The 13376-nt window shown below is 52.1% G+C and overlaps 1 protein-coding gene across 1 annotated transcript in view; it reads left to right on the forward strand.

Annotated features, from left to right (window-relative positions):
- TTLL4 (tubulin tyrosine ligase-like family, member 4) overlaps positions 1–13013 on the forward strand; it is an 18988-nt gene extending 5975 nt beyond the window's left edge. Inside the window, 12 exon segments of the mRNA XM_009878851.1 lie at positions 471–665; positions 752–834; positions 1890–2018; positions 2784–2906; positions 4421–4520; positions 5068–5201; positions 5934–6071; positions 7847–7949; positions 8403–8613; positions 11330–11400; positions 11984–12066; positions 12872–13013. Coding sequence (XP_009877153.1) covers positions 471–665; positions 752–834; positions 1890–2018; positions 2784–2906; positions 4421–4520; positions 5068–5201; positions 5934–6071; positions 7847–7949; positions 8403–8613; positions 11330–11400; positions 11984–12066; positions 12872–13013 — 1512 coding nt within the window.
- The last annotated feature ends 363 nt before the right edge of the window (positions 13014–13376 follow it).

A 13376-nucleotide genomic window follows, 5' to 3' on the forward strand; every position in this document is an offset into this window, starting at 1 on the left:
CGGGGGGAGCATTCCCGCTGTGAAGGGGGCTTTTGTACAGATGTAGCCAAGCTGTAGCCAAGCTGTTTGCATGTGTGAGCTCATCCAAACTCAGTCCTTGTTGCTTTAAACGGCTCTTTTCTCTGGCAGAGCTGAATGGTGTGGCCGTTGCCTAACTCTAATCACAAAAAGGGTCAGGAGTGGTCCGTAGCTTGGTGAACATGCAAGGCACCAGAGATTCGATATCTGTCACATGTATGTTTGTTCTGGAGAGCCGTGATGCACCAAACTGCTCGGTCTTGAAGCAGCATCCAGATTTGGAAGTTAGCTGCCTCCAGCCCCGTTCCTGTCCTGCTGAGGGGTCGTTCTGTCTCCGTTGGGTCACCGTGCAGGGACAAAGGATGTTACCCTGCACCATGTTTGGTGTGCGCTCTGGCCAGGGAGGTGGGGAAGCGGGGAGATCTCACAGCAGTATCTGGGTTCCTTTCCAGCTAAACCACTTCCCCGGCTCATTTCAAATTGGAAGAAAGGACCGTCTGTGGCGCAACCTGTCGAAGATGCAGGCTCGCTGTGGGAAGAAGGAGTTTAACTTCTTCCCTCAGTCCTTCATCCTGCCCCAGGACATCAAATTACTCAGGAAAGCGTGGGAGGAAGGAGCCAGCCGCCAGAAATGGATTGTGAAACCAGTAAGCGCAAAGCAGAGCTCGATCCTCTGTCCCATTGTAGCTGCAGGGAGAAGATCTAATCATCCCTTCTTGTTTGTGTTTTGCAGCCAGCGTCAGCAAGAGGCATTGGTATCCAGGTCATCCACAAATGGAGCCAGCTTCCCAAAAGGAGACCGCTACTGGTACAGAGGTGAGTGGGAGAAGGCAAGGTTGACACACAGCCTTGGAACCTCCTAGTATCTAGTCTCTCTGGCCAGGTCTGGGCTGCTGCCACTGTGTGACAGAGGAGAAGCACCTGATTTACATTTGGAAACTTCTCGACTGCCTGGGTGTAACTCTGCTGCTGGAAATCTGGCTCTCTCTGTGTAGATTTCTGAAGTCTTGAGTACAAACTGGCTCCACAGGCTTTCTGGAGCTTCTGTCTGGCAGGGGAACAGCTTCAGCTCTGCTGTGATCCTGCTCCCGCTGCTTTGTACTGTGGGGTTTGGCATCTCTGGAGGCAAACGAACCTTATCCAGTGCCCACAAGCACAGTGGGAGAGAAGTCCCAGGGAAGAGGTGGCAATTGTCAAAGATTTGTTCTTAACCAAGTCACAATGGGTCAGTAAGAGCCTCTGTGTATGGAAGGTGGTCACAGGGTTTTCTTGAAATAACAGGATTTTCAGAATCTCCTTCCCCTTAAGCAGAAAAATGGGATAGCTCATCTTGGTTTGAGGCTGCTTTTTGGGAAGGTTCTGGTGAGGACAGGAAAACTATCTGGTGTTTGGCAGCCAGGGAACTGCTGTGTTGCTGTGTCTGTTCTCCCCGTCTGCTCCCTGTGCAAGTGATAAGTTTTCCTATGGAAAATCATGAACTGCTGGGGTGAATAATCAAGTGATTTGGATGAAAATTTCCAACTGCTTCTGCTCACTGAACCAAACCATCTGTGGCACACTGCGTGTCTTAGACGTTCCTGAATATTGTGATCAGTCTTGTGGGTGTGAAAAAGCTACTTAGAGCTGGGGAAAATGTCTTCAAAATGGAACAGAGCAGAAGGCAGTACTGTTCGGGTGCTGCATAATCTCCTTTTGCAATGGAGAGCTTTTTCTTCTCTCATTTTGACTGCCATGCACTTAACTTGGAAATACTGTTCAAAAGGGCTTCTGCATTGATCCTTGGTGTTGTCAAGCCCTCTGAGGCAGGGGCTGGAGATGTTCCTGCACGTGGAAATCATAACTCTCCCCTGGTGCATGCTTTCCCTCTGCAGATATCTGCACAAACCCTACCTCATCGGCGGGAAGAAGTTCGACCTGAGGATCTACGTTTACGTCACTTGCTACGATCCCCTCCGGGTCTACCTGTTCGAGGATGGATTGGTTCGCTTTGCCAGCTGCAAGTAGGTTGTCCAGGAGAGCGCTGCGGCGGCGGGGAGCTGCCTCGGCGCTGAGGCGTGTGTGGCTGTGGTACCCGCCTCGCTGGGGCAGGAGGCAGGCATCCCATCCATGGTGTTGATTAAAGCTGTAGGTTGCTTGCTTAGGAAGCAGTCTGGGAACGCACGAGGTTACTGCAGGTGAGTGTTGAAAGGGAACGCGAGAGGATGCTTCATTCCTCCACCTTTTCCAAGGCAAGATCAACTTGGTGTAAAGCAGTTCTTGAATTGCACCGTGCTTCATGCTGCATAGAAATAGGCATACCAGAAAGTGAGATGTTTTCTTCTGGTTTTGACTATATTGTCTCAGACTGCTGCAGGTCTATTGGTGCTTTTGCTCACCAATGCTCTGGTCTTTTCTTGAGGACACCTTCTGAGGGTGTGATTGCATCCCATTGCCCTGAGGTAGCCTGCTCTGTGTCTCATGCTTTGTCCCATCATCTCTGGGCCCGTGGGGACAGGGAGCTTCAGGCAGTTAGGAGAGGGAGGCAGCAGGGCTGATGGGTGGCCAAAAGTTGTTGGAGACGAGAACAAAGTTTCTGCTTGCTTCATGGGCCAAGCTTGAACTACCAGGGAGCTTCAGGCAATTAGGAGAGGGAGGCAGCGGGGCTGATGGGTGGCGAAAAGTTTTTGGAGACGAGAACAAAGCTTCTGCTTGCTTCATGGGCCAAGCTTGAACTGGGGGCAGCCAGTTCAAGCTCAGACTGCTTGTGCTCCTGTTGCCTCCTCTAGGTACTCCTCCTCCATGAAGAGCCTCAGCAACAAGTTCGTGCACTTGACCAACTACAGCGTGAACAAGAAGAACACAGAGTATAAGTCCAACTCAGATGAGACCGCTTGTCAGGGACACAAATGGTAGGTGATGCTTTTAGGGCCCAGGGCAGTTCTTTCTATGCCATGTTAAGTCAGCCTGTTCTCAGTATTCCTCTCCAAAACTTGAAGGTGCTTCCTGTATCGATTTGCTCCTGCTTGGGGAAACTAGAGGAGCAGAGTGACTTTAGCCTGGGTTGATGTCGATGGAATCTGGATGGTCTCTATGGCTTGTGACTCATCCTGTCCCCTGCTGCTTGGGCTGTGGTTGCTGTTCATCCTGTCTGTGTCTGTGCCGTTCTCTGCTTCCAACACTGCTCTCATCTGTGCTCATTCATCCCCTTGCCCTGTTGTGGGGGAGATGGGGTGTGGTAAAGCAGAATCTGACTTTATGCTGTTGGAACTTGAATGTGTAGTTGTGATGATTAAGCAGGCTAGATGGGAGCTTCTGCCCCTCTCGCTCTTGACTTCCCTGTGGAGGCAGAGGAAGAGAGAGTTCTGATGCAAAACTGATTATTTCTGTGCTGCTTGGTGTGGATAGGACTAGCAATGCCATTTCTAGGCGTTTGGGAGGAGGGCTGCAGTCTTGCAGGAGTTCCTGTTGCCTGCTGTCCCATGGGTGGACTGATCCAGGGCCCCAGGCACTTGTCTCTGATTCCACAGCAGTGTTGGAACTCTTTTAAAAATAGTGCAGGATAGAGTTCTCGATCTGTGGATCTGGGCAGGGCTACTCCACTTCAAGCAGAGCTGCAGAAGGTGCTTTGCTGTGGTAGGATTGCTTTCTCAGACCTGGACCTGCTACCTGGTGGTCTGTTCCTCCACTGGGACTTGGAGGAGGCTCTGCTGTCCCCCAGCAGCTGGAATCCCACGGTGGGAGGATTGTGTAGGTTTTGAGTACCGCTGTGCAAGTCAGAGCTGGCTGCTCCCTCATTAAAGATAAGAGTGGCTGTAATCCACTCCATCTCGTATGCAGGAGGCATGACCTTTGGATTCCTGGCCATTAGCCACACGCTCTCACTTGAGCAGCTTCTGAGCATCCTTGGCTCAGTATCAGGGTAACTCGCAGCCCTCGGTGTGGTGTGGGAAGCTCCTGTAAAAGCGGAGATGCTCCCCCCCCACCATCTTGTTCTCCACATTTTTCGAAAATTATTCTCCACCCCTGAAGGCTCAGTGAAATAGGTCTAGCGAAAAGATTTACAGGGGTCTTGCCGGATTCCTATTCGCAGTGCTGCGGGGGAATGCCTGAAGGAAGGAAAGGTTTGTTGAGGACATGGAGGGGGAGGGAAGTAAGATCTGGGCCTAATTTACCTTGCTCATATGCTAATTTGGGATCTGTTACTCCAGTGCTGGGACAAGTCTATGACAGATTTATGTTCCAAGTAGCTTGGACCTACCAAGACCAGGGAGCTAGGCTGGGGAGGGCAGCAACCAGGAGCTGAGGGGGTTGAGGATGGCTGTGCCAGGGAAGAGTTTCATCAAGGCTCTGCTGCTTTCACTCCCTGAGCAGGGCTGAGCAGCAAGGAGCTGCAGAGCTACCTCCTTTGCTTTCTTTCTCCCAGGGCACTCAAAGCTCTCTGGAGTTACCTGACCCAGAAGGGAGTTAATTGCGAGGCCATCTGGGAGAAGATTAAGGACATCGTTATCAAAAATTGCGTGAGTCCTGGCACCCCTTGCTCTGTGCCTGGCTGAGGGATGCACTCTCGCCTCTCTGCCTCTCCAGTCCCCTCCAGTCCCTGGTCCTTTTGCACTTAATCTAATCATGGCTGTTGGCTTCAGTATTTCCCTCTGGATCCTTCCTTTCATCCTGTTACTTATGCTCATGCTGCGTTACCTGCAACAGGTAAATAGAGCTTACATTTCCTGGGCCTGCCCTTGGCGTGGGGCAGGAGGCCAGGTGGGTGCGGTGTACCCAACTCTGCCCAGCTTTGCCACCTGCTTCTCAGGGTCCCTGAAAAGAAAAGTTCCTTGGTGTGGGGTGGATCTCAGAGTTGTTCAGAGGTGGATCCTGCCCGACAGAAGAGGGGTGCTCAGGATGCAATGCTGGATCCCTACGCAGTGCAGCAGCAGCAGCTCATGGGCCCGCGTCAGCCTCTCAGCCCACCCACTCCCACTGCACACGCTCTCAGAACCGGCAGCGTGTGCTGGGAGCAGCCGGAGCTCTGCTCTCCCGCTGTTGGAGACGAGCATTTCTTCCTTGGCTTGCAGATCCGAGCCCTACGTGAACAGCCTGGTGAAGATGTACGTGCGGCGGCCGTATTGTTGCCACGAGCTGTTTGGGTTTGATATCATGCTAGATGAAAACCTCAAGCCTTGGATCTTGGAGGTCAACATTTCCCCGAGGTAAAGCAGATCCTGAGCTACAACAGAGTGGATAATAGCCTCTTTTTTTTTCTTTCTTTTTTTTTTTTTAACCGCAAAATGAATTTGGCTTATGATATCCCCTGCACTCTCTGCTGAAAGACTGGGCTTTGAAGCCTCCCTCTCCAAATTGCAGGAATCAAAGTCCTCTCTGTCTATGAAAGCAACATCCATCCGCAGCTGAGAAAGCTTCGCTGGGTACGCTCCAGCTAGAGCTGGGGAAGAGTATGTTAAAAAAGGAAGGCCAAGGAGGGATGTGTCATGTAGGGAACAGGTGATCGCAGAGATTTCTTCTTTGCGTGGGCAGAAGCGATCAGCAGCTCCACTGCCTTGTTCACCATTCCTTGCTTGCTGATGGCACCCGGCTGCGCAGGCAGGGCCGGGAGCTGCAGCATGGCCTCTTCTGCCTGTGGGAGTGGACGAGCGTGAGCTGGATGCAGAACCGTGACCCCACACAGGGCTCTGGGGGTGGATTTGTCTGTTTCCAGCAAATCTGGAACGAGGTAGGAAAAATGAAGCATTTCTGATGGGAGCCACCATTCAAAGAATTGTTATCAGAATTTTTCTCTCAATGTCTTAGGGCTGTCTGTAATGAGGGAGGGATGAGCTGAGTTTTGTGTCCTCATCGGTATTAACCCACGGAGTGACCTTGAGGCTGTGGGGCTCAGCACCTCCGTTTAGCACTCAAACTGCTGTCATGCTTCCTCCCCGCAGCCTCCACTCCAACTCCCCGCTGGACGTGAGCATCAAGGGCCAGATGATCCGGGACCTCCTCAACCTTGCTGGCTTCGTTCTGCCCAGCACAGACAGCGTGGCCTCAAGGCCACAGGCAAGAAGTGACTCTACCTGCGGGTCAGCCCCCTTCTTTCTTTTCTCTTGGAGGATTGCATCTGGGGGCTGCTTGCCCCCAAATGCTGTTTTCTGTGCTGCTGAGAGCCTGTGCTTGCTGGTTCTTCAGCTCTGGGTCTGAGGGACTTGCATCATTGCCTGGCTACCTGGTTCCTGCAGTCCCTTCAAGGCAGACGGCTTTATGCCCTCTCTGCATAGTTGGAAGTGAGACCAGCGTCATTTGTGCTTGCACTGCAGTTAATCGAGTCGTGCTCTGTCCTCCTTCCCCCTACTAGAACTGATGCTGAGCTGCGCTGCCTTGCTGTTTGCTTGGAGGGCCAGTGGTGCTGGGGCTGGATCCTCTTACCCTCTGGCCCAGGGGTGATGTGCTGTTGCCCTGAGCAAGGGGAGCACCTGTTATTTTCCAAAGGCTGGAGTGATGTGTTCCTGAGGCAGGTCTGCAGGTGTCAGAGGCTGTGTAGGCCTATGGGTAGGGGTGTGCACCTTGCAGCTAACATGACTGTTTCTTGTGTAAGGCTAATTTCTAGGCATATATCCACCCAGGCCCTTGCTCCACCTGTGTTTCACCGCAGCTTGGGTTTATGCTGGTTTCAAAACTGATGGTGTGGGGAAAACCAGCCCTGTTCCCTGCAGCAGAGCGACTACTGGCTGTATGTCACCACAGGAGAGGCTTGCTGGGCTGAGCACCAGCACACAGTGATGTATGGGCACGCCAAAAGATGGGACTCTTGTCCTCTGCCTGCCCCGTGCCCATAGCAAAGGAAGAGGAGCTTAGAGTATGGGCCTGTTCCAGCCGAGGAGCACTCACCAGCTCATCTGCGGCCCTTTGATCATGCGCTTGTTTGCAGCTCACGATAGAGGTGCTGAAGGGCAGGTGTCCTCTGAGGGACCCACAGGGGATTAACGTGGTTCAGATAATGCATTAGGCAGAGTTCCTGCGTCCAGGGGCAAGCTTGCTTAACCGTATCTCCTGCCCTGGGAAGGATGTGAAGGTTTCTTTTTGCATGTGGGCATAATTCCAGTAGATCGGTATGTTCCCCAAGCACCATGCAGCACAGCCTCAACATTCTGGTCTTCCTGTTTGAATCTGCACACAACTAATTATTTTTGCAGCAGCTGAACAAATCAGTTGTGTTGATATAAGGGTTAAAAGGTGTTGGGCAGACTCTGGCATCCCCAAATGTTTCAGTTGGGTGCTTGGAATAGTTTAGATGCTTGCTGGTTGGATCGTACAAAAGGCCAGGATTTCCCGTGGCATGTGAAGCTGGAGCTGAATTCGAGTCTTGAGAGTTCTTGGATGGTGCAGGAGGAAGATTTTTGATCTAAAAGTTCTCTCCCTCCTTGCACAGTACCAGTACTGAGTAGTCATGCCCCTAGCCCTGTGGTTACAATTAGGGATGTGAACATGAGATCCCACTAGGCTTCAAGCTCTGTGAATTGAGTCACGGTGTATCTTTGACCCTCTTGCATCCTATAAGGGTGTGAGATGATGGTTCACCTTTTGGACGAAGGAACACCAAAATCCCCTAGTGAGGAGCTGTCAGGATCCTCCTTGTTCCCCTGCCTGCATCCTTCCTGGATGCGGTGCTGATTCACAGGGCTGTGGGTGCATCACTGATCTCGGAAGTAGTTGAAATCGTTGCAGAAAGCGTGTCCTCCTCCACATCATCTTCCTGAGGATGTCACTGCTCTCATAGAAGTTTCTGGGAGCAACTCTGCCATGACAGGACTTTGTATTCTCTGCTTAAATGCTCTACTGTCTCTTCTTGTGTCCTCAGTCTGAGCGGTGCTTTGAAGGAGAAGCCCAAGCCAGCATCTGAGCATTTCATAGCAGAGAAGATGAAGAAGGCCTATTACTTGACACAGAAGATACCTGACCAGGTATGACACAATCTCCTCCGATACTTGCACCATCCTGCCAAGCTGCTGCCCCAAGGCAGTTGGAGAGAAATAAATTGAGTTTACTTAAGCTGCTGCTGCACTAGCTCATCTTTATATTAAAATAAGTGTGTGCTGAGGGGCACATTACCCATCAGTCCCCAAACAGGGGACTCTGTGTCTCTGTGCAGCTCTTGTAGCTTTTGCCTGCTGACCTGGTGCAGGTTAGGAGGGCCTCCTGCCTTGTCTGCAGAACTGGGAATCTCCTCAGCTCTGTGCGGTGTTGACGTCACCACTGAGCCTGGATTTTTTCACTTTCCACGTGGTCTGTGTCCCAGAGATCTCAGACATGTGGACACCTCTGCCTGAGAGGGTTTATGGGGTGGAGAAGTGCAAAGGGGAACTGACAGTGCATAGTACGTATCTCCCTGACCCCTTCGTTGCTCTTGTCCGCAGGATTTTTATTCTTCTGTCTTGGACATCCTGACCCCAGATGACGTTCGCATCCTGGTGGAGACAGAGGACGAGTATTCCCGACGTGGGCAGTTCGAGCGGGTGTTCCCCTCCCACGTCTCCATGCGGTACCTGCGCTTCTTCGAGCAGCCTCGTTACTTCAACATTCTGGTCACCCAGTGGGAGCTCAAATACTACTTGAATAAACACAAAGGTAACTGCCACCCGAGAGCCTGGCACGGTCACCTGCCGGCAGCCACGGGAAACTCCTGAACTGTGTGTTGAGTGGGAGCTGCCTGCCTGAACACACTACCCATAGGAAATGTGTCACCCTTCCAGATTGCTTCAAATATCGCGAAAAACTTACTCCGAGTTGATCAGAGGTGCTGACTGCTCTGGTAAATGCAGCACTGGTACTTCTAGGTGCCCTGGGGCTGAAGCAAGCTGGGATTCTGTCTTCAGCCTCTGGCTCTGGCCTCACCCTCTTTTGGGGGAGAAACAGCCTGTGTCACTGGGCTTTGCTCCTTATAGATGACTTGTGAAGTGAATCATAAAATCATTTAGGTAGAAAAAGATCTTTAATATCATCGAGTCCGACCATTAACCTAGCAATGCCAAGCCCACCACTAAACCGTGTCACTAAGTGCTGCATCTACATATTTATTAAATATCTGTAGGGATGGTGATTCAACCACTTCCCTGGGCAGCATGTTTCAATGCTAAACAACCCTTTTGGTGAAGAAATTTTTCCTAATATTCAACATAAATCTCCCCTGGCACAACCTGAGGCCATTTGCTCATCCTTTCGCCTCCTACTTGGGAGAAGAGACCGACACCCACCTCACCACAACCTCCTCTCAAGTAGTTGTGGAGAGCTATAAGGTCCCCTCCCTCAGCCTCTTTTTCTACAGAATAAACAACCATAGTCCCCTCAGCTGCTCCTCGTAAGACTTGTGCTCCAGACCCTTCACTAGCTTGAAAAATCAATAATGGATAGTAACCTGAGGGCAGTACCCAGATAGGGAGCTACCTGTTCATGTCTGTAACCTGGGACTTGGGGAGGCAGCAGATTTCCCTAAAAATTTGGACTATTCCCCATTTTTTTGCTGCTTTCTAACTGATGAAAAACTGTCAGCATGCACGTAGAGGAATTTCTCCTAAACTAGAAATACAGCTATCATTTCTGCCTTTCCAGGACACAATTCTGTATTTTAATAAAAAAATATCCTTTAATGAGGTGTAGCTGGGCTGGACCAATTCCTTCTCACACAGGGCTGTCTCTGTCAGGGCAGCAGTAGAGGCTATTTAGGAGAGAAAACCGTGAGGTTTAATATGAGGAGTTACAGACCTTTAAAAGAAAGAGACTGTGGCTTAGGGCTCTCCATCCAGCAGCTGATCTAGCTGGAGAGGCTTCTGCAGGAGCCAGCCCTCCGCTGAGGTGACCATATGTGTGCTCCTATCCTGGCTGTCATGCAGAGGGGAGGAAAAAAAAAAAAAAGAAAAAGCTTTTTCCACTTTTCATTCATGTCAATTCAAGTATCAAAGGGGTGGGTAACAGCCTTTCGCAGACAGACAGTAACCTCATCGCCCTCTCCAGCTGCGCTGTCAGCATGTGTCAGCCTTTGCCTTGCTAATACCTTTGCTGGATGCCTCTGCTGTCAGCTGGAAGAAAGATCCTGTCATCGTCTGTGCTGAAGTGCTGCCCTGAACTTTGCCACTCAGGTCGGGGTCCTGGTTCAATGTGCCAGCTTCCCCGAAGCAGCCCAGTGAGCAAATTTGCTCTTCACCTCCGAGCAAAACCCAGCCTCCCCCTGGTGCCTTCCCATTCACGTATGTTCTGTGCAGTCCTCCTCTGTCCCTGGCCAGCAAGGGCTGGTGCTCAGAGCCGGAGCAGGGCTGCTGAGCTGTCCTGCACCTCTTGGCCCCCAACACATGAGTTTGTGTTTTTTTTCCAAGGTCCTGGGCCTTGCTGAAAGGTCACTGAAGAGCACAGTTTGGACAGCAAGGATTCCTCCTATAGCCAGGGCTGGTATCGTGTAGCAAACCACTGTGACCCCAGCTGGACAGCATCGGGTTCCTGGCTGTTTGTCTGCTGGTTCTTAAATCTCAAGGCACCTTGGCTTGTGGCTCTAAGGCTCATAAAAAAGAAAACAGGAAGGGAGGAGTCCCAGTTTTCACCATATTTCTGGGTTAGTGGTGGGCAGGGCCATGGCTGCGGTGGGGCCAGCTAGCGGGAGGCCTTGGAGGAAGTAGGGTCTGTTCAGTGACAGTTGGACACACGACTGATCTGAGGTGACCTCCCCGTGCTCTGGGGCAGCACGTCCAGTGTGTGGCTGAAAGAGTGGTCGCTTCCAGCCACACCAACAGGGAATTCAGTCTGTGCCAGTCTCGCTCGCTGTCAGGGATGGAGGCCAGGCCTCAGCTCACGTCGAGCTCCGGATGGATCCGTGCAGGGAGGAGATGATGCGCTGGGATGTGGCAGCTGATGGGCGCCGTGCGAGGACGGTGACAGCAAAGCTGCTCTACATTTGCACTGTAGGAACTTTTGCCGGTGCAGCCCAAATCAGGTGCTGCCTTTGGCAGGCACCAGGCTCAGGGGGACAGCCAGTCTGGTCTAATTTGGCAAATCCCGTGTTGCCCCAGTTTCTCTGCTTAGCTGAGCCTGCTGCACGGTTCCCTGGGAGGAAGGCAGGCGCTGCAGCAGCCCACGTGCTGGCGCGTGCTGGTGTTTGCTTGTACAAGGGGTGAACGCCCTTGCTTTACCCCGTGTTCGCTGGGACTCAGGCATGTGTTCAGCTAATTATTGCATAGCATGTACTGCACAGGCGGTTCGCTCTGCGGCATATTTGTGTTCCCAGAGCTGGGAAGGTTTAACTCTCTGCAACCACGGTTGTTCATTCTCGCTTCTTGTCTTTTCTGCAACTTCCCAGGTCTGGAGCTACTGAAGAACTGGTGTGTCAAAGGGTACCACGCTGGAGCGGGGATGGATTTTGCTCAGATGGTGCGTATGGCTGTGAGCAAGCTAAGGAGACGTGGTTGTTTGTCTGAGCAGAGCTGGGCAGACAGCGTGCTTGTTCTGATTCCTGTGGCTCCTGCTCTACCTGTTTGCCCTCCTCTTCCCTCTCTGCCAAGGCCTCCATGAATCTGAAAAAACCCTCTCTCTCTCCTACCAACACGAAGTCCACCCGGTATATCAAATCTGCAAGTACTTTGCATCTGAATATCCTTGGGTGCACCGAGCACCACCCCACATATTTGGTACCTGCCCTGCCCTTTATGGCCCCTACGAGGGAGCCATCTCCGTCTGTCACTCCTGTGCCTTAGCAGCAGGTTGATCCAGTGAAAGAAACCCACTCTCTTGACCTCGAGATGCTCTGCTCCCACTTACAGCAGAGGGATTCATTAAGCAGAGAGCAAAGACTGCTCTGTTTGCTATTCTGGGAACAGTCTGGTGGCAGTGACGATGCGCAGCAGCGTGAGGAAGCTGAAGCGCACTAGGGCAGCCTACGGCAGAGCGCAGCAGACTTGAGAGGTTTTTGCCACGACTTCAATAGCCATTTGGTTGTCTTTCTTTCGTCCCACAGTGGTCATTGCCAAAGTCTCTCTTCCTCCAGAAGAGCAGCGTTCAATCAAATGGCTTCAGCGAACTGGAACTGGGCAGACTGAGGTGAGTTTGCGCTGGCGGTGACACTCACGGTGTTCACGGTGTGGCTTTAGGACTGGTATCCTGAAAGACAACTGGCAGCAGGGAAAGCAGCTTGGTTTCAGGAGAGAGGAACAGGTTGGCTCACATACTCTGAAGCCAGCCACTACTCTCTGGAGAGCCAACTGGTGGGGCTGGCGTGATGTCTATGCAACTGGGCATGTCTCGTTGGCACTGTATGCCCACATTCGGATGGGAATGAGGGCCAGAACGCCTGGACTGCTTGATGTCCTGGTCAGGACATGTTGACAAGGTGTTCCCCAAAGGCACCCACACTGCTTCTGTGGGCTCTGGTGTGGCCAGAAGTGGGCAGCGGTTCTCAGCTGTGGCGTGGGGCTGGCAGAGCACAAAGGCCTCTGGGTCTGCTGCACTCTGCCAGCTTCCCTGAGCAAAGCTGGGCTGTGAATTGGGAGCTGCTGGTCCTGACACTTCCTGTGGAGAGCTGGAGGGCCAGGGTTCATTTGGGTGAGCTGAAGTGGAGGGCAGGCACACACCTGGTCTTGAGGGAAAGGGCATCCCTGCTGCAGTGCCCGGGTGAGGATGGAGGTGGGTTTATGTGCAGGCAGGGAGATCAAGCTGTGACTCTGAAGTCCCATCAAATGGGATGGGATTTCTTGGGCTGAGTGGTGCTGACTGGGATGGGAGATTGAATAAATGAGCCTGGCAGCCCTGTCTGTGTGTAACGATACTGCGGATGAATGTGGCACCATAGGACTTCGGATACTTTCTCACTATCCATAAGCAGCCTGGGGTCTCGTTTCTCCTGCAGCACACTCCTCTCTTCAGCTGGTGAGGACATCACAAGATGCCTGGAGCCCAACTCTGCTCAGAGCTTACCTCTCAACAAGTGCACTGGTGGAGTCGGTCAGAAACCTGCTGGCTGCCTCTCGGACACCACCCTGGTGATGTGACCAGGCAGCTGCCGTCCCTCCCCTGGGAACACATCAATCTACCTCAAAGGAAGAGACAGGAGCTGGCTCTGGAGAGAAAGGACTGTGGGAGCCCCCTGCGCTGCACACTTGCCTGTGAGGCTGTTTTTAGAGAGAGTTTTATTACTGAGGAAGGAAAAGGTCTGTGTGACTTCCATTTTTTAAAACAAATGGCAGAGCCTAGGGAAGGGGGTTTTATCTGGACTTTGTCCTATGCTGTTCTTAAAGCCTGACGACAGTGGTGGTGGTTTCTTTGCTGCATGGGAGCTGGCTGAGTGTGGAGTGAGCTCAGCCTTCCCCGACCACCACGGCTTGAGTCCTCCTTGCTTGCCTGTGTCTCTGTGT

Source organism: Apaloderma vittatum, unplaced genomic scaffold, assembly GCF_000703405.1.
Source record: "Apaloderma vittatum isolate BGI_N311 unplaced genomic scaffold, ASM70340v1 scaffold8701, whole genome shotgun sequence".
NCBI lineage: Eukaryota > Metazoa > Chordata > Aves > Trogoniformes > Trogonidae > Apaloderma > Apaloderma vittatum.